The sequence below is a fragment of the Hippocampus zosterae genome, chromosome 13 (genome assembly GCF_025434085.1).
Source record: "Hippocampus zosterae strain Florida chromosome 13, ASM2543408v3, whole genome shotgun sequence".
In the NCBI taxonomy this organism is placed as follows: domain Eukaryota; kingdom Metazoa; phylum Chordata; class Actinopteri; order Syngnathiformes; family Syngnathidae; genus Hippocampus; species Hippocampus zosterae.
The window spans coordinates 7,133,721-7,155,314 of NC_067463.1; the positions used below are offsets into that span (position 1 = coordinate 7,133,721).

Here is a 21,594-nt window from a genome sequence, read left to right on the forward strand (position 1 = left end):
AAATTCTAGAAAGGCAATTCGCAGGCATACAAAACAAGACATTGTTTATGACATATACTGTTTCACAGATTCCGTCATTTTTCCTTGATTTAACACACACCCGAAAGCTAAAATCCTTTTTTTGTGGACTGGGGTCAAATTTGACCTCGGTCTACACAAACTTTGTAGCACTTCATTTCAAGTCACTTTAGGGAGAGTAATCAGATTTCAGGGGCCAGGACTTTTCGGCAATTTTTATTGCTGTCAAATGTCAAACCAGGTTGCTTGTTTAATCTTTCAGCTGGACCTTTTGGTGAGAGGCCTCAACTGCAAAAATGTGAACGTTATTGCCCGTCTCCGCTTGCTTATCCCATGGGATGGCCTGTGGTTATTACTGCTCCGGTCATGGCCCCGTTGGTGGGATTCGTACATCGCACATGGCTGTAACATGGCAATCTGATTCTTTCTCTCATGTAGACTTAATTAAAAAAAAAAAAGCTTGCATTTTGCCACCTGAAGAGCAAACCTGAAGAGAGAAGCTCCCAGAAAATAAACTACAACTGAAAGAAGCCACAGTAAAGGCCTGGAAGAGTGTTTCGAATGACGAATGCAACAGTCTGGGGAAGTCAACGGATTGAAGGCTTGATGCACTTATTGCAAGTTAGGATTATTTCACCAAATATGAAATGTCACAACCCTTTTAAGCAACGTATATTTGCACACAAACAGTGCATCGAAACAGTTGTGGCAGACCGATAATATTGCAGGAGTCACAGGCATGTATTCTTTATCCTCAAGGGAAAATGACTAATATTGCGTCACAGACTCCCTCAGACAGCATTAAAATTCCCGATACACAGTGCTGGTGTTGAAATAGTAGTTCAGAACATTCAGAGTTCATCTCCGAACAAAGAACAATTTGTTTCTTCATTTGTCAATCATTTTGCGAATCAGACCAAGAAAACGAAGCCACATAGCCATACCGACTTATGTTTTTATGACGGAGTAAAATAAAATCAACTAGTCGTGCCTCGTTCCTGTCAAACGCAGTATTTTTGTTCGATTGTTTTCTCCTTTCTCAGGAAGCCCCCTCCACAAGTTTTAGTGCGATCGTTGACATGCTTTACGCTCCTGCCGCCTCATCGAGATGACAACTCACCGTGATGCATAAATCAGAGCACTATTAGTTGTTACTTGGTCGTAAAATAATAATTCTCTGCTTTTTGTATCCAAAGTTTCGGTTGTGATAAATTGGTACGCTTCTACTTCTGACAGCAAGTTGATGTGGGGGGGGATAAGTATTTTATGTTTCCATATTTCAAAATTGTTCTGCGCTGTGATATACAGCATCCGTGAAATCTTCCGAGGGGGAGAAAACACACAAATATTTTGCTTAAGTTCTGTGAAGCGTTTGATTTCATTGGCATCCGAGGTCACGTTTATGAAGTTGGTGGGCGGTTTTTGCATGTTTACTTTTGGCTTGAAGTCTTGCGCAGAAGTAAGGAAAGCCTCTCGTGCCAACTGTTACCCTCCGCTGTGTGCAAACTGCTGCCGCGCCGGAGCCTGGAAGAGAGACCGCAGAGTGGGCAGGACGAGCTGCCAGCACCCCCGCCGACGAGCTTGATTAATTAGACCTCCACTCTGCCCGTGTGATATTTTGGAGTCGGTGTACAAACATGCCACCGGTTAGGAGCGCAGTTGAAGCGGTGTTTATGCGGATTAGTGTACCTGTTGGAGGGAGAGAAAACAACTCTCTCTCTCCTCTGAATAAACATCCACTGTTTGTATTTATCTCACCTCCATATCCATGACTATAACAACGGCGCCACTTTTGTTTCATATCCTGCTGCGTTGTTGTTTGCAGCCGCTTTGCAGATTTAGAAAATAAAATATATTCAAGACTGAAAGAAATTTCACATCCTTACTTTTCCCTTCTTGTTTGGTGTTACTACGGAGGGCCTAAAAACTGATTTGCTGTTGAGTGGGTTGTTGGAATTGAAGGTGCCGTTCAGAATTTGAATCAAGTATTGATTGTCGGGCTGTCACTGTTGAATGTTTTTAGGAATCAATTATTCTATTTATTATTCCATTGGTTAATCAAATCTTACAAAACTATTATTTTCTGGACTGTTTTTTAAAAATTATTATTTATTATTTTCCTTTTTTATTTGTATTTTTTAATGCATGGCCCGGTGGTTCAATGGTTAGTGGGTTGCCCTCATACACGACACTCCGGCCCTCCCTGTATGGAGTTTGAATGTTCTCCCCGGGCCTGCGTGGGTTTTCTCCGGGTACTCCAGTTTCCTCCCACATTCCAAAAACATGCATGGCAGGCTGACTGAACACTCGAAATTATCCGTAGGTGTGAGTGTGAGCGCGGATGGTTGTTCTATGTATGCAACCGGTTCAGGGTGTCCCCTGCCTCCTGCCCGAAGACAGCTGGGATAGGTTCCAGCACTACCCGCGACCCTTGTGAGGATAAAGCGAATCGGAAAATGGAAGGATCGGTGGATTTTTGTACGCACCAATGATTGTTGTTTCTTTGGTATCGGCGTCTCAGTTTGATTTGTTACCAGTTTATGGGTTGGATGGGTAAAAAAAAAGAACAATTTCATTTTCTTTTATCATTCACACTCAATTTGGAGTCTTCTGGAAACTTGACATGCAGCTTTTTGGAACGTGTGAGGAAGCCGGTGTCCTCGAAGAAATGTCACGCGAGCGCGGTAAGAACGTGTGAACGCCACACAGGAAGGCAAGCGCAACGCTTAAGAATTGTGAGGCAGATTTGCTAACAACAGGGTCATCCTGCTGGCCTAAAAATTTATCGCGAATGAAAATGCGTCACAAACAACCAAGGATGAGGTTTTGCTGTTGACTAGTTCAACTTGATGTGAAGTCTTAGCCTCCTTCCAATTAGAGCAATCAGACAACATCATTGTCGCATAACAGCATCAAATTCCATTCTTTTCAAAACAAGGCCTTGCACAGTTTGCTTGGAACCATGGCGACCGATTTGGCCCAAATGCTCTTACTGCGGTCACACCTGACCAAACAAACCGCACCACCAACCTGCCAAAACAAACTTCAATTCCCGACGAAAGACCGCTTGTGTGAAAGTGCCCTGAGAGCTGATAGAGGAGTTAAAAAAAAAGGACGAACGAAGGTTAAGACAGACTGGATTAGAATGGTTTTCCATTTACTGTGGCCATGAGATCTCAATACCCCCCCGCCCCAGCCACTCCTCCACATTTCTCCTTTTATTCGAGATCTGCCAAATTCGCTATCGTCACATCGTTGCACACCACCCGCGAAAGCATGCGCGTGCTGCTCTGCATCTGTTGAAGAAAAGAAAGACACTCCTGTTCATTTATCAAGTTTGTTTATCATGCAAACTGATAAGCCTTTCAGACAGACTGGCAGATGGGCTGCATATGAAATTACTTTTTCCTTCTTTTTCCAATAACTTCAAATGATATCTTCCATTTCTCTTCTCTTCACACATTGCACCTCTCTCTCTCTCTTTCTCACACACACATACACACTTGATTGCTCCCCCTCCCACACTTCTGTTGCATTACTTTCTCACCCTTTATGCTCCATCCATCTTCGCTGGCAGCCAATACAGGAACTGTTGGTGGAGGGCCATTTTTCTGTAAATCTGAGCATTGTTGCGTCTCTCCTGTTAGATATTCATGAGCCCCCTTCGCTCGGGTCTGCATACCTGACTGAATTGGAATATAACGAGAGTGTCGCATGTAATGTGGGCGGGTGATGCATCCAGGAGGGGGGGGACATTCGGAGATTACCTATTTATCATAATCAGGCTTACTGAAAGAACTTTTGACCTGCGACATTTTTTTTAAAACGGCAAAAAAAAATATTGTATAATTTGCTATATCCGACAGAGAAATTATATTCGTTATATAACAAGGTGTGGTTCTGCAGATGCTGTGGTAGGAAATTATAATATTTTTGCAACTATGGGTCAACTGCTCACTTCTCTTTTCGGTTTTGGGAGACTGATTTTTCAACAACCAAGTCCTAAATGGGTTGACAGTGTTTGAAAATTTCTCTGACATTGCTTAGGTCCTTCAAGTAAAAACCATGCCACCGTTTGGCTTAAGATCAACGGGCAGGTTAATAAGCTGTGTCCAAATTTAAAGGCTGCTTCCTCCTAAGGCCGCATTTCGGCTGCATGGCATCGCTCTCGGCACAAGTCGACCGCACGTGGTTTCCAAATTCTTTCAAGACAATTCTGTATAAATTGTGGCGAATATTGGATGTCACGTGTGGCCAAGTCGCGGCGGAAGTGACGTCACGTGGCCGGAAAATGCGGCCTTTGGAGGACACAGCCTATGAATTTGGCCACAGCACTCGTTTACCCAAATAAAGGAACCAAACTGTGGCATGGTTTTTACTTTCTGGACCTGGATTTGCCACCAAGCATTGTGGAGCCCATTCAGAGCTAAGAAGGCACAGCAACAGAATAAGCTGACATTATCATTGAATCTCTTTGGATGTCTTTCAATGACAAATTTGACGGACCACTGAGCAACTGGCAGTGGTTTACCTCCCCCCTGCCAGCGGAACAGTTGGTGGTCGTCGTTGGGCCGCTTCCTGATTCATAGACCTCGCATAATGTTTCATCAAATCTGGGCTGCACGGGATCATCTGACTCGGTTTTCCACGTCAAAGTAGTACCGTCAGAGTTGCGGGAAAGTCTCTGATCTCGTTAATGCCAGTGAATGCATCAGTTGGAACACAAATGCTTCTCAGCAAATGGTGCACGGCCATGGTTAGCAGAACATTGCTCATACAGAGGAAACTAAGGCTGGCAAGAAAACAGGCAGCAAAGCAGAAACTGTGCGGGAAAAAAAAAACTGCGTCCAGAGATGCCACATAACAAGATTGTTTGTTTATTGTTTTTTTTTCCCCCTTTCTGGTCACTTATCCTCAAACGTTGATCAAACATTGAGCGTCTGAGGTCTGCTCAGCTCACTTTGAATGCCACCTCTGACCGAAAACTAGAAATAGTAACTCGTACCTGAAAAAGCGTCAATGGCAAAAACAAAATAGCAAACTAAGTAAGCTACTGCACTGATAGCTGCGGATGTTCAAACTGATTCATAGCAGAAATGCTTCGAATGGCCGGATGGGCTGCAACATTGATGCAAAAGATACAATCATCATACAAATACAAAGTTGTCTCGGTTTGTTGTGATCCAACCAACCAACTTCCGGACATACCTTGTAATCAAAGTGACTAATGCATTCGTCAGTCTGTGCTCTCAATATGTTATCTTTATATTCACAGCCAGTCATGTGTTTGATACTGCACACACACATTCTTACTCGCACACACCTCACCGCATTGACTTACAAATTGCGAGAAATGAGGAGATAAATTTCTGAACTTTGAATTCTACGCCGTCTTTGAAGTCTTCCTGGTTCTTTCTCATTCAACCTGTCCTGTTCCTCAGCCGTTAACGTATGTTTCGGACAGTGTGAGAGAGAAAGATCTGCTATCTCATCTGTCTCCTGAAGGGACAATTCTTATGGGTTCCGAATACTGTTTTTTTTCTTGAACTCAGTCCAACAGTCAGGCCAAGTAAGTTCTCGAAGTCTCTGTGCTATTACTTATTTTACCGAAGATCAGTCGAGACAAGACTAAAGAAGAGGAGCAGTCCGACTGTGAAAGCATTTCCCTTCACATGATAGCAGTAACGAAAATAACGAAAAGTAAATGTCACCCGTCTTGCCCACCATCCCGGGTGTTAAACTGGGACAGCCAACTGCTCTTAATGACTTCCCGGTGTCTGCGAGAGTGCACCTGCAAACAAACACAACTCCAGTTTGTCTCCAAGCGTAGCGGTGACAGAAAGATGATTAAAGATATTCCGAGCAGCTATCTCTTAAAAAAAACTATCCCTCACAAGTGCCATTTGCATGCAAAAAAAATCCACCTAAAAATAGAAAATCCTACCAAATAGCTCTCGGTGAAAAAAAAACAATCAAAAAAAGATCTATTTAGCAATAGTATAGCCGTTTCGTTTGTGTTCCTCGTCATTAGCTAGTTGTTGGCCGTTTCCTGGAAACATCTGTGCTGGAGTAGTGGTTGACCTTCTATCTATCCTAAGTCGATGTCTTTTGTGTGCAAATGCTAATGAGAACACCCACAAGACAATGTCGTTCTTTCTTTCCGAAGGACATCTTCGTTCCGCTTTAGTGAATGACTTCAATAGAGAAAACTGTACGTTTACCGAAACGTAGTGCGCCTGTATACCAGAGGAGGCCGTCACGGAGGTAATAAGGGGCGGGTGACAGAGTGCAACAAGACATCAGCCAGTGGCAGATGTTTGCACTCGTTGGAAAGTAAGGAAGTAAACATCCACATTTTTTGCCATCTTACCTGAATGCACACAGCACACGTATTCACACATACAGTAAGTGGAGCGTGCTTCGACTGACATAGAATGAGGTACTGGGATATAATCCCATATGTAACTGCAGATATTTATTACACTTTTTTTCTGGATTGTTTTTTAACTCCCATGGCTTTACATTTGTTATTGGATTCATGGCAAGGAACACAAGGAATGCGTATACAGTGGAACATCGATGCTACAGTTCATTTCAAAACAAATTTTTGAAATGCTTTCATTAGAACTTGATTAAAGTTACAGACAATGTGTTAGGGAACATTTTAACTTTTGTTCAAGTGTCACAAGAAGTTGAAAAGTTATTTGTACAATGGAACTGTTAGGTTTGAAAGAAATCGAATAGTGTTTCGGAGCCCAGAAATGCAGACAGAGAGAAAATGTGATAACATAAATGTTTATGATCAAAAACAAAACCGACAGAGTCCAAAACAGAAAACGGCGGTCACCGGGATCCAGGGGAAAAAAAACGAGGAACCGTCAAAAAGGCAAGGTAATGGAAAACCGAGAACACAAACGAAATGACAGAGTCCAATTCACATGACAAACAAAAGCAAGACCAAATGACTAAACAAGGAAGGGAACAACAACAACTACAATGAGATCGAGAGGTCTCAAAAAAACACACTTGAGCAAGAGCAGCAACAAGGTCAATAAGCCGACAAGACAAATGGGATCTTGGCAGTCTTTCAATACATGACTTAATGATGACGATCAAATTGGCGGAAGGTGTGCACTCTGGAGACACACAAGAACAGGATCAAGACAGGAACAAGGCATGGGTTACCACTTCCACAGTTTACCAGGTTAAAAAATTTGCTTTTCAAAAATACTGGAACTGTTTTTTTTGGTTTTTTGTTTTAGTCGTCAGTGCTGGCAAAGTGACATGAGCCGTCAGTCAATCGTGTAGCCAGATGGGTTTCGCCCTTTTCGAAAAAGTCCACTGTTTGAGTGTAAGAAGCCGCTCGTAGAAGTGAAGCTGAAAACTGTTCCGTTTCTCCCGCCCATGTACAGAAGCTAACAGGTAGATAGCAGTGCCTGAGGATGTAACATACACACTTTGTTTTGAAAAGAGAATGGAGCGAGTGGGCCAGTTCAGGAAAAAAGAAGGGGGGGAAAAAATTCTATAATCCTGCGCTAGAGATGGAACCGAGATGAACACAAAGCAAGAGTAATGGAGACCGATGAGGAGCGATACGATGAAAGTCTGAAAATAGACATCAAATAATGTCGACGGTCGACCAGCATTCAAAATGGATGACAACGATGTACGCTGGAGACTCAATATTGGATTTTGTCGGCACCTGAGCCGAAATCACTCATCACTGTTAGCATGTATCGTTGAATACAGTCTGAGTGAATGATGGTGTGATATCAAAGTGTCACAACCAGTAACAGGAGATGCATGAAATGTTTGAAAACGCTTGAGCTTTAATGATTGAGTTTGGATGAGTGTAACAATAACACACAGACCAAAAAGAAAATAGAAATCTCACATATATGGATGGTTTGCTTGTTAGTTGGAGTGTGTGCGTAAAACATAAAATCTCCTTACACCTCATTTTTAGACGACAGCCGTGCCACCAGGAGGCCACAGAACGTTATCAGTGCCAGCGCTCATCCACAACACACGCTTTTCATACTTTTGCCACCTGGCAGACACTACTGGAGTGTCACAGACAAAAAAAAAAAAAAAAAAACAGCTTCTACCTACACACCATTACACTCCTGGCATGACAATCTGTCAACCACACTGTAATATTTCTTTCCTTTTTTTCTTGATAATCCGATGTGCCTTATATGTGGATCAATATTCTGATTTCTTTGTGTATTTTAAATGTTCTGAGAAGCACTTTGTTCCAGCTGCAGCGGTTGTGAAAGCTCGATATTAATAAAGCTGTATTGTATTCCTTTTCGCGTAGCTCCATCTTGTGGATGCATAATAGAACCGCAGCCACAATTGTAGCTTCTATTCTATGCACCTTAAATTTGCGGTGCGCCCTATACATAAAAAACGTTTTAAAATAGGCCATTCGATAAAGGTGCACCTTATACTCCGAAGCGCCTTATAGTACAAAAAATACGGTACTTAATTTTTTTCTTTTGTACTAGCTAGACTGCCAAACTCAAAGGTTTTCATTTTTTATAATCATTTAAAACCTGTTCTTAAATACATGACCTACCCCTCTTTCAATATTCATAGTCCATTATTCTTTTTTTTTTATCGTCTTTGTGGAAGTGGAGGGATACAAGCAAAGTAAGGATTTCATTGCTTAGTTTTACCATTGTGTTTTTACTGTGCATATGACAAATAAATGTCTTGAATCATGAATTCCTCGATTACAAACCCTTGAGCGCAGAGCCATGTCTCAGATTATTGCCGGGCGTTTTAGTCGAGTAGTTTCCCCAGGTACGTTAAACCCAGACATTTTCTTGCAATTATCAAAAGCCCGCAGGCAATGCCAGCCATGCCTCTTCTCATTTCGTTGAGATTTACTGTCATAGCAGGAAGCTATTTGGTAGGAATATTTTTGGCTTTCTGTGCAGAACACCCACGCGCGTGAGATGCGCTGTGATTATGACCTTTCTCAACCAGTCACATATGCTAAATATCAGCGCCAATCAACTGTCTATTCTTTCAACGTCCATCATGTCCAATATCCATTTTCATCCGCAACCGTACGAATCGACTCAGTCACAAACTTGAACACGTTAAGGACTCCAACGGTATTCCTCCGTCCAGCCATGATCATTCTGCAAGCGCATCGGTTCCTTTCTCTCCCTCCGCACTACTTCTTGTTTGTTCGGATGACCTCCCCTCCACCCAAGCACTTTACTGCCGTCTGCTCTGCTGGGCTGTAACGGCGATACCCCTCGGCGCCGCGCTCGCGATCTCCACCTTCAATAATGAATGAGCGGATACAATTCGTCAATCACTTCAGAAGCAGGCATGCAACAATGTCCAAGGTCAGGCCGGTGGCAGCTGTCAGAGGGCCGATATGATTGGTGCTGCGAGCGAGAGAGAGAAAAAGAAGCATGGATGGTGTACTTAACGTGAAAAAAAAAAAAAGCTGAAAAAAATAGAACAAAACATAGTGCGGGTGAGCTGACTTGAAATGATCCTCCAAAGAGGTGAAACAAGATGAGGATAATTAAACAATAGCACGATTACAACCACTTGCCAGAGCAGGGAAAAATCAAAAAGCAAGGGGAGAGAGAAGCACGGTTGTTAAATACCCATTGCTCAGCCGTACGCAACCTGCCCCGACGGGCCTCAAGGTCGGACGTCGCTTTCGCCTGTACGCCGCGCAGGTTTCATCTGTGTGTGGCCGTTGAATGGCGTACAGCTCGGAGACACTTTTTTTGGAGTGTCTCTTGTCTGAGTCAAGTCGTATCTCAGAATCGAGGTCTGGATCCGGGTCAAGTGTGTGTGTGGAGAGCCCCAAGGTGATGATGTAAAAAATTGTGGGATGATCATGTACGACAAGGACCGACCCAGGAGTGAGCTGCTAATGACCCATCCACCTGACACACACACAGATGCACACACACACACACACACACACACACACACACACCCCACCCTCTCGTTCCCAACAGACCACCTTTTATTGAGGACATGTAAAGTGTTTGGGGGACTAGGTGTACCTGCGCATTGGGAAAGATGAAGCAAAGTGAGTGAAACTGAGAATTAATTATTGTGTGTGTGCCACTCCAAAGTGCGGAACTATTTTCACAGTCACTTGTGTCCACAACTTTCCTCAGTGGAGATTTTGGTCGCAGTGGGAGCTATTTATTTCACTCCCTTCCAAAAGAACAGACGCCAGACTAAGCGACGAGGCGTTGGAAACTCTCGCTTACTTTTGTTTTCCCATTCGTTAGGATCCCTCACACCCCTGCCACAGCATTCGGTACTTATGCACAGACAAATGAGATTTAATACTGAAGATACAGCATAGAAAACCAAATCTGCCTCTGTAAAGATGAAAAATGCTCCGTCGATTTAGAACAGGGGTCAGCAACATTTTACACTCGAACCAGTTTCCACAGAAGAGAGCCGCAAAAACTTTTGACAGCTGAAGCGACGATGTTAGCCTCCGCGCACCGCGTCTGCATATCAGGGCTGTAGGAAGTCACCTTCATCTTTATGCAGGAATGTAAGCAGCCGTCTCGGAGGCGTGAGCGGTGTTTGTTTCTAAGATTGTTCATGGTGGAGAATAGCTGCTCGGATGCATCTGTGGATCCGAAGACTGACAGGACTCCAAATGGATATTCTTTACGGCGATTTGCCGGACTGTCGAAGAGTGGGGCGCATATTTTGAGCGACGAAGAATAACCTTCTAATTAAACAAACGAAGAAACACAAATCAGATACAGCCGTAGTTCACCAAGTAATTTTATTCCATGCTCCAATGACACAATTTTTGTCCACATCTTCTTCATTAAAAGAAAGCGTCCCCCCCCGACTGTCCGTTCATGTCTGATGTGGGCTTGTCAGGCGATCAGAGCCGACAGTATCATGTAGCATTTGTGTGTCCTCTAGCAGATGTGCCCTGCAGGGTGGCCCACCTCTTAGAAATGTCACTGATCACAAGTCTCTTCCATCTGATTGCCCAGTGCTCGCTTGCTCTCTCTCTCTAGCTCTCTCATGCAAACATACACATGCACTGTTAAAGGCTTTAGTAAATGCCATAGAAGGCAATAAAGTGACATTTTCGAGTGACTCGTAATTAATGACGATTAATAATGGCGCATTACTTGACGTAAATAATCACGTGCTTGCATTGGTAATGCCTCAAGCACAGGTTTGTCAAAATGCGCTCATTTTTTTCGACCCCATCCCTATGCGCCGTTTAAATGCAGTGGTGTCTTGAGATACGACTGAACCCATTTCCGAGCGTTTCGAAATACACATTTTCATTATTATTGTTATTTTTATTTTCTGCTTGCGAGAGCAAACTTGAGATACGAGAGCCGTGTGATGGTAGTTAACTCAGTTGAACTGATTTCCACAATAAGCAGCAATTTGACAAGAATGAAAGTATTCGTCAAAAACAGGTTTCCAGCTCAGTTGAAGTTTACAGTCAAGCTAAAACGTAAAGCCAAGAGAATTACACGTGTATATTTGAAACTACTTAATGTACATTGCCTTAACAATGGCTCGCTGGCTTCAAGCTAACATATCACGGCAAATCCCTTTGGCGTGCTAACGGTTAGCATTGATGGTTTTAGAAGCAACAGACATTTGAACGCAAATAGTGGCACAGCGCGGAAACGGGTATTATAATAATACTCAGAGGCATGTATTGGTTATCCTCCACGTAAAATGAACAATGTTACGGCATATGACTGAATCTCTTCCAGTTATTGTACAAGAAGCACATTCTTCCTCTTTATCTCTACATGCCTTAGTACATGTACCGTAGTACTGTACTGTCTCCAAGTGCATGGCAACACCTAAACTTGAAAAAGAAGGAATCTGACGTCATATCATGTTGCTCTGCTACGTCGTAAACACCTGAATGAATCAACGAAATATAAGACTGACTATTGTAACTCCTGCAGCGATCAAACTTGAATGTCAACACGTCCAGACCCCAAACGCCGCCCATTCTCAAACTCTTTGCGAACATCAAAGGTTTCCAACTGCTGAGCTGGGCACAATGAAGCAAGATGCTAATGCTAATGTGTTTCTTTTTCCAGTAGCTGAATGTGTGACATATTGAAATACTATTATTTGTCACTTTTTTTCTTTTTTTGGGGGGTTGCCGGGGGGACTAACCGTCATTTTTATTGTAGAGAAACACTCGGAGGGGGGGGGTGAATTTCACTCTCTAACCAGAACAAGGTTGATCGATCGGCTTTTAGATGCACTTTTTCAAGGATATCAAGCGCTAATTATCGGCCACCGATGGATCGGAGCTTCCCTCACCAAACTCAGTCTGATCAAAACAAAGTCAACACGGCAGAGATCAACACATTCATGGAACTTAGACTGAATGAAATGTGGCGAATGATTTGTGATACGAGTGTTTTTGGGTCGTGAGCAACCGTCAAGGGAACCACTTGAGTAGTCAAAGTCGTGACTACTCCATCCAACGGCAGGGTGCCCGTCCGTGTGTGCATGCACCCGCTTGCGTTTTTTTTTTTTTTTCTTTCCTGGTGGGCCGTCATCAGTGGCTTGTGGTCTGTTCTGACATCTGTCGATCAGCGAGTCGGGATCAGTCAGTCACCTGTCGGCTCTGATCTGATAGCTATCAGTCAAAGCTTATGGAGAGCGTTGATACGAGCCTGCGCCGATGGATCTCTAGGTGGGGGGTGGGAGGAAAGAATGTGTAATCTCCACTGTCGTCTTTTCAAACAACCGCTGCTATTGTTAGTAATTTAATGATAATAATAGCAATAAAGTGCTGGCGCTACCTGCAACCTCCTGTTTCGGAATTGTTGGAAAAGATAAGAGGATGTGTCTTTATAACCGCGAGCCAAGGAAACATTTTGTTCCTGCGCGTGCGTGCTTATCTGTTGTTTTGCCGTGCAGTAATAGAGCTTCTCATCCTAGAGCCCGTGGCATCGCTTCCCCTTCAAATTCAGCCGAGCCCTTTACGAGTCAGCAGGGCGCCACGGGTCTTCCAGTCTTGGGGCCACTTTAACTTAATCATGAGCTCCGGCAGGAGGTCTTTCCTGATCAAGCGTCTCATGTGACTTTCTTAAACGGTGTGGATGAAAGACCTGCATCGTAAGTGAATTTACATATCACAGGGCTCTAATTACACTTGTTGATTGATACTTATATATGTTTAGCGCTTAGGCTTTTGATTAAGTGTGTCTGATTAGAACACTGGCATGATTGAACCAGTTGTTGTGCAGGGGAAGCGCGATTCCTTCCAAAAAGTTGCCTGACCTTGTTTGCCACGCGGGGCTCCAGCGTGCAGGAACATGCAAATGCATGCAAATTAGTCAATGGTTATGACACTTAAATAATCAAGATGAACACATTTAGATTAAAAAATAAATCACTTTGTGGCCTTTCCGACAGGATTACTTAGTGCCTGTGTTATCGGGGCTTTGCAATGACCATTAAGAAGTCGCTTTGTTTCGCTGCCGTTAAAATTAACAACTTGTGATCGTTTATTGACACCATATAGGTGTTATTTTGCATAGGCAGGGCTTAACATAATTGCGGGGGGGGGGTGTTGTTGTTAGTCGTGGATTAAAGTATTGCTATTTCTGCTACTCTCGACACTCTCGATCGGCTACTGCCCATCAGGAGAAACCCCGCCTCCCCTGCAGGTCAGCCCACCTTTAGGAGGAGTTGTCTATTCGAGGGCGGGATTTCACATGATCGGGATTTTGGAGCAGATCACACAGATCAGCGAGTTGAAACCCTCTCAAAAACGATCATCCATCCTTAAATAGATTATAAACTGTTGAATCCTGACTCGTCTCCTCCACAATAAATAAATAAATAAATGAAAATCAACTCTATGCTGCCAGACCTCAGATTATTCATGATAGCAGCACAGAACGTGTCTGTGGGGAACGAGATGTTTGCTGTAACGTGTTTTTTTTTTCGGACCTGATCAATGACGCCATTGATTGATCTGCAAATTATGACCCGACAACCATGAACAGCCCCGGTTAAAATCTTAGCTTGTAATGTTCGTCTAACTACGACCTCATCCATCATCATCAGCCCCTTCACCTTGCATTGTCCCTTTAATTGCCCCCCCACGCCCACCCCGCCCTCCCTCCTATTTCTTTCAATGTGCTATTAACATGCAAAAATCGGAGCTCATCCCCTCACCAACCACTGCGCCGCCCTAATTGCGTGTTGTAAATGCCTGTTAAAACAAGCGCGGGCGGATTTATTAGATCAAAATGAAGCAGAACTCATTCGCAACCAATAATCAAAAAGTCTGCAGTGAGGAAGAAAAAAATGCTTAGCCACCCAAACTGCTATTGCTTATTAAAAGGAAAATGACACGTCATAAAATAAACTGATTTAGGTATTTTCTCCCCTTCATCCCCATGCTGCAAAAACGTGTGTGTGTGTGTGTGTGTGTGTGTGTGCGTGTGTGTGTGTGTGTGTGTGTGTGTATGTGTGTGTGTGCGTGCAGCAAGTGCAGCGAATCAGTATTCATCACGGACGACAGTCAGTTCTGTCAGCATAGTCTCCCGCCAGCAGTGGGGCCCTACGAAGATTTTCTTTTTTGTTTCCTAGGGTGACTGTCCCCGATGGTGACCTCTCCCACTCAAATTCATTAACACCACATGGTTTTTCACCACGGAGAGAATGATTTTCCTTTGGTCGGACCCGTGAAATTGCTGGAATCCTGACACGCGTTTCATGCCTCAGAGTCGTGGTGTGACTCAATTAGCCTTTGCCTGTTAATACCTCTCATTTACGACGGAAGGGGTGGGATTCCATTCGATTGCCGGACAGAGGACTACGACTTCATTATGTTTGCAATTATCGATGCCTACCGATAAATTGTGACTGACTTGTCTTGATTGAGCTAGGTGGAGGAGGAGCACACACACACACACACACACACACACACACACACACACACACACACACACACACACACACACCATAGGCTATGCTCCAAAGACATGAGCAATTGTGAGATGTTTCAGTCACCCTCATTTTTACTGAGCCCAAGTTAATGCTGTACAGGGTAAATGGGCCGTCACTTATATGCCGCATTTCTACCTCGGGTACTCGAAGCGCTTTGCACTGTTACCTCATTCACCGACTGATGACGCAGCCATCAGGAACAATTTTGGGGGTTCGGTATCTTGTTCGAGAAGACTTTGGGTGAAAGTTGGCACATTGCTTCCCCTACGCATATGATCCTGCTCTCAGTCATGTTTTGTAGTACCGTCAACATGTACAGTTTGTTCTTCAGCCGTTTTGCTCACCTGCACTATGGCAAATGGATTCATTCTCCTGGCCCGATAAGACAGAAACTTTGTTTGCAACGTCAGTGAAACTCAAGATTGATTTTAGAACATTAAAGGCTGAAATTTCAGTCAGGCAGACGTTAGCTGCGTTGGTTGCAATGTACGACAATAACACTATGGGCTAAATTTTTGTGCCCAGTGTAAGTCCGGTGCGAAGTGCGGTGTAAATCTACGCAGGGGCCGGCTAGACCAAGATCTGGTATTTTTGCAGACCTGCAGTGCATTCTTTAAAAAAAAGAAATAATAATCAGGCTTTTGTGGACATGAACACAGACAATCTGCAAGATTCATGCAAATAGCTACTCTCAGAGCTCCATCCGCGAGTGCTATAAAGTTTGCTAGGGAGAGCACAGTTGTGTGAAGTGGGTGCTTTAAAACCGTCTTCCACCCAAATCGTACATGCCTGTGGTGCACTATCAATCAATTCATCGAACAAACGGTACACAAATACAATCAACTCAAGCATCTTCTCAGACGAGCGGCCGATTGCATTCGCTAACGCCGTCACTTAGAGTGCCGAACTAAAATAGCGATAAACTTGCATGGCATCACATTTTGGTGCAGTTGACGTGATAAGGCAAGGCGAGCGATTGTGAATTTTGGACGAGTTGCTTCGGGCATGATGGCGGAGAGAGGTTTGTTGACAGCGGGCGACACAGACAGCAAAACATCCCGTGAGCTGACCTTGCTCCTCTCAGATGCTCGCTAACGTCCGCCGTCTCCATCTGTCATTGCTAATGGACTCGGCTTTCAAGCATAAGGCAGGATTAAAGGGCCACGAGGAGCGGAGCGAGCTATGAAGAAAGTGCAGATAAGTGAACTCGCCGGGGCGCTTCAAAAACATCCGCATGGTTCTATTTTTACATTGTGCAACCGTGCCTGCCTTTCTTAGTCGAGTCATGGGGTATGATCAAGCGTTAAGGTTGCATCTCTGCCTCACGCGTGCGCGGACGCACGTACTCACGTACGCACGTGCACATATGAGGATGAGTCATGTCGCTGTGCAAGAGAATGGCAAAGGCAGCGCTCTTAGCCATCCTGTGAGGAATTTTCCAAATAAATTATTATGGCCGTGTTAACACTTACTCACTGTTGCCTTGCCCTTCTCACCACTCACTCACTCACACACACACACTCACAGACACACTCTCACACACACACGGGCTCACATATAAATCAAGCGTAGATGGAACATTTCCCTCGTGTGCACAGCAAAGGCAGCTATCAATCCAAAGTGGAGGGAGGAAAATGTGGCCCTGGGATCTCCGCAGGGAACAAGGAGTGTAGAAGCGAATACAGTGGACACCCAATGAGAGGGCTGCATAGAATGAAGAAAGGAGACTTGAGGGTGAAACACTTTGGACCTGAAATGTCCCTCCTTGTCAAACAACTTACTGGCTGAATAAAGCTCACCATCAACTCTTGTTGGGAATGGAAAAATAAGACTTATTATTGCAATTCTCTTGACAACATTGACAAAAGTGATATCATCCAAAAAACATTTTTCAGTCGCAAAAATTTACCACGTCGGCCTCACAGTTCAGAGGTGCAGGGTTCGGTTTCGGCTCCGGACTCCCTGTGTGGAGTTTGCATGTTTTCCCGTGGCTTCGTGGGTTTTCTGCGGGTACTCAGGTTTCCTCCCACATTCCTAAAACATGCGTGACAGGCTCATTGAACACTAAATTTCCCAGGGTGTGTCAGCGCGGATGATTGTTCGTCTGTGTGTGCCTTGCGATTGGCTGGCGACCGGTTCAGGGTGTCCCCTGCCTACTCCCGAAGATGACTAGGATAGGCTCTGCCACGCCCCGCGACACCTGTGAGGAGAAGCGAATCGGAAAATAAATGGATGGATGAAAAATTTGCAGGTCCTCGGATGTGGAATAATTGACAAAGTTCTTCCAGCATCAAAGATTTTCTAAATTCACAAGAAAAGTTCGGCACATGATTGGTTTATATCCATGCCGAGGACAAGAAGTTGCAGTCAACAAACATAAGTTTATTTCCACAATATGATGTCATTTTGGACAATTGCCTTTTCATTTCAGGCAATCCCGACTGACTCATTTTCCGGGTAATAAGGAAGACGATTTGTCTGGCTACTTTGGGAGTGATTGTATTTACTGGAATCGCAACTGAGACTCACCGGTTTGTCACCCTGTGATTTCGCACCTGCATGTGTTGGTGACTAATGTATACCTGACGGCTTCTTTCTTTCAGTCGTGCTTTCAACTTTGTTGAGGTCAGACTCTGTGTGATTTGACACACAGTCCGATGTCTGCCCATAATACCCGCCAGGTTTATGCTATATATTGACATGCAAAGCCCACATAGGAATCTGAGAATTGAACCCAGAACCTCTGGAAAGTGAGGCAGATGTGTGGAATATCAATCTGTATATCGGAAAACTGATTCATAAAGCAAAACAAGCACCCATGATATCTACTGTATTTCTTCCAAGAATAACCATTCATTTACTTAACTGCAGATGGGTAATGTGTCATATTGAAACCTTATTCCTCAGCATGTTTTTGGTTTCGTATTTTTGTTATTATTAAGAAGGTCATGTTGCGTATTATTTCATTTCAGACCAACTTTAAATGACTCCCAGGGAGACCATTAGCAAACAATGTTATGAGGTGATTACATGTCAGTCTACTGGAATGCGAAACGCCGTCTCCGCTTTACGTAAGGCGATCATTATTGCTGTGCAGGGGACTTGTTTACAAAGCACGCTCGCGTTCCAGACTAATTGATCTGAGGGAGTGCTTACTCATTTTGGTTAGCATCAGAGTTGAGATAAACTTGTCCGCTGGTGTCTATGAACTGAGATTAGAATTTCAACGACTAACCTGCGACTCATAAGGGTAGGGCCTTTATTATAAGAAAAGCAATGAAACTTCCTTGAACAATAACTGTGAGGAAATAATTGAAATACTGTAATGGATCGAGTCAACAAAATATAGGAAATATGTCTACAGATTTGACATTGAAATTGGCAGAGTTCAAAATTAGCTAATTGGCTTGAACAGCTGCCGTTGCAATTTATATTTTTTCATCCCAACACTTGCACCATTTGTTTCTTTGCAAACGAACAACGGTGACCTTTATGTTTTTGCATTACTTTGTATTGTTCATCACCCTAAACGAGATTTCAGCAATTTTCAGTTTTGCTTTTAGGAACATCATTTTCAAATGCATTACGTTTGCAGACCTCAGGTTTTTCTACACATCAGATGTTTTGTATTCAGAACTATGCTTTCATATGTGCCTTGGCATTTGCTAAATGCCATAGGTAAAATTAACACATCATACTCAGATTCTGTTCAGAATATACAGCGTGTCCCAAAAGTCACGAAGCACTTTATTATTATTTATTTATTTTATGGCATTTCCGACACCAAACTCTTCATGTACTGTAGGCATTTGCGCAAAAGCCAAGGAAAGTATCTGCTGGGGCATCAGTGGACCTCAGCATCAACAAAAGCTGGATTCAGCGGATTCTTCGGCGCTCGATCAAGCTTGACGTGTACAGACTTCAGAATTTTGAAGAAATATTTTGACAACTGACAAGACAAAAGAAGAACTTTTCAGGCACGCCCCATTACAAGTGTTGTAAAAATAAGGCACCGTTTAAAAAAAATAGACATCATGCCAACAATCAAACAATGATGGTGGTGATGTAATTGGCTGGGGGTGATTGCTTATTCAGGACCTGGACGACTTTCTGTGATTTTTTTTTTGGAAGAATGAATTCTGATGTTCACCAGAAAATCTCACGGTTAATATTTTGGCCCATCAAGCTCAAATGCTCTTGGGTTGTACAGCTGAACAACAACGCATAATATCACAAAAAGTCCATCTCAGAATGGCTCGGGAAAATAAAAATATTGAGATCCTTTCGTATACCTTAAAAGAGGCAGTTTATGCCTGCAATATGAATGAAGTTTGAAACTTTCAGGTCAGATAAATACCTGTTTGTAGACAAATAAAGGCGGAAAATATACAGTATATATATTTTTTTTTTCATTAAAATTGAAATGCAAGACGATAAAGCCGTACCGTTCATTATTACCGAGTGTTTGCCATTGCAAGACGATGGATTGTTTTATTTGAAAACGTATGTTTCTTTTTGTGTCTGTCAGAGGTGGCCCCCTACATGCGAGGGATCAGCCGGGGGAAACAAGTGGCGCTGGAGGGAAACAGGCTGGTGCTGACCTGCTTGGCTGGAGGCAGTTGGCCACTGCAGTACCGCTGGTCACTCAACAGCAGCAACATCACCGACTGGACGCCGCAATACAGGTCAGCTGCTGCCTTTTTTTAAATTGCGCGGGGTCGGGGGGGTGACAGTTCCAAAAACCAAAAACATTCTTGCACACTTCTGTTCTTTGCATTGCATCTCTCGGTCTCCCTGTCAATGCATGTCCCCTGTTGGTAGAACTGCTGCCGTCAAATCAAAATTTTCAACATCATTCAAGAGTGTGGCAAATTTGGGACAGGCGATCCACTTGGGTGAGGAAGCTGTTGAAGCAGCAGGAGGTGTTGTGGAACAAGTTGGACCGCTCTCAACATCCTGGTAGCTGTAGTTTGATGAGTTCGGCACTTTGGGCAGATTGGCAGGGCGCTGCGTGTGTCGTCTTTGCGCCGCTGTCAATTTAGAACAAGTCTGATGTGAGGACAAGCAACAGAAAGGATGCAAAACCACAGGATTTTAGGGGTAGATTTTACCACCGGTTGGTCAAAGCCCGCAACCCCCCAAACCACCTTACCTCTCTGAGCTCATCCGCCCCTACACACCTGCCCGGCGCCTCAGGTCTGTGGACCAGTCTTTGTTAGAAGTACCAAGAACTAAACTGAGGCTCAGAGGGTATCGAGCCTTTTCTGTTGCTGGTCCCTCTCTCTGGAGCGACCTCCCACTGAACATTTGGCAAGCCTCCTCGCTGCCCATCTTCAAAGCCCTCCTCAAAACTCACTTGTATTCTTTGGCGTTCGACTCAGCATGACTTGGATTTGTTCTTGATTTTACTGCTTGGTGCTTTCGACCGCCTTTATTACGGATCCGTCTTACTGTTTATTGTGTATGTTAAATCGCTCCATGTACAGCACTTTGTATGCAGCGATGGCTGTTTGAAAGTGCTCTATAAATACTGTTGACTTGACTTGACAAAAATCACATTATTCATATTTTATAAAGAACTTGTCAAGGCATTTAATTTTGGCTCAATTTGATGAACAGCAATGGCTTAGCTGCTTCAGTTTCGAGAAAACAATTAAGACCTGAAACCTGTTTTTTATTTTATTTTATTTTTTTCCGTTCACAATCTCCAATTTATGTTCAGAAATTGCGAAAATGTGACATTTGCGGATGCTGCGAGCCCACCCAGTAACAGGGGCAGCCAGTAAATCTGATCCAACTTGTCCTAAATCATCCAGAGAATTGAACCCTGCGAGCGACGCAGCGACTGTGTCACCGAAATATTTGTATTGATTGGCAACTGTCAACACTGAACTTTGAGTTCAGTGTGATATATCCCAGCTGAAGTTGCCGGGTGCTTGGGAATTACAGTGACAGCTCCGCTGCACCCCGGCTAATAGAAATGTAATGGACCCCGGTATGACAACTACAGAGTGAGAGCGACTGTCTTGTATTATGATATTTGCTATTCCTGATTAAACGGAATTATACGAGCCTTTTACGGATGATGCCAGCATACAAACAATGCATACACAGCGTTCTACCATATTTGTGTATGGGTGGACGCACAACTTGGCATCATAAACTGACAGCCTGGGAGTTAAGTACTTGGCTGGCCTATTATTCATAATGAGCCCCCAAGCGATGTCCAGTTTTGTGTGCGTGTGTGTGTGCTGGTGAGTGTATTTGCATGGGAGAGTTTGTCCGGCGTGCTTGGTAGCAACCTAGATCCAACGCCAAGATTGCCATTAGAGAATTTGTGTCCATTTAAAATCCATTAATACTTCTCGGGAATAAAAGAAAAAAAAAACATCCTATGAAATAAACATGCAGGTGCTAAACCTGTGTCAGCATTCCAAAAGGTGGAAAATATTTTGACAACGGAATCTAACGGCCCTACCTAAGCAAACTCCGACTGCTTTGTTCAGTGGAAACATGTTTTCACCCCTCACCGTGCGCTCATCAAACTGACATGAATGTTTTTTGTTTTTCGTACATTTTTACGTACGGTAGATTTTT

General features: G+C 43.6%; 1 protein-coding gene across 2 annotated transcripts in view; it reads left to right on the forward strand.

The window, feature by feature from the left end:
- Window positions 1-21,594, forward strand: part of sdk1b (sidekick cell adhesion molecule 1b) — a 237,723-nt gene that overhangs the window by 59,244 nt on the left and 156,885 nt on the right. For both annotated transcript variants that reach the window (XM_052084701.1, XM_052084702.1), the window contains exon 2: window positions 19,526-19,682. In XM_052084701.1, the coding sequence (XP_051940661.1) occupies window positions 19,526-19,682 (157 nt within the window). The remainder of the gene's footprint in view (window positions 1-19,525; window positions 19,683-21,594) is intronic.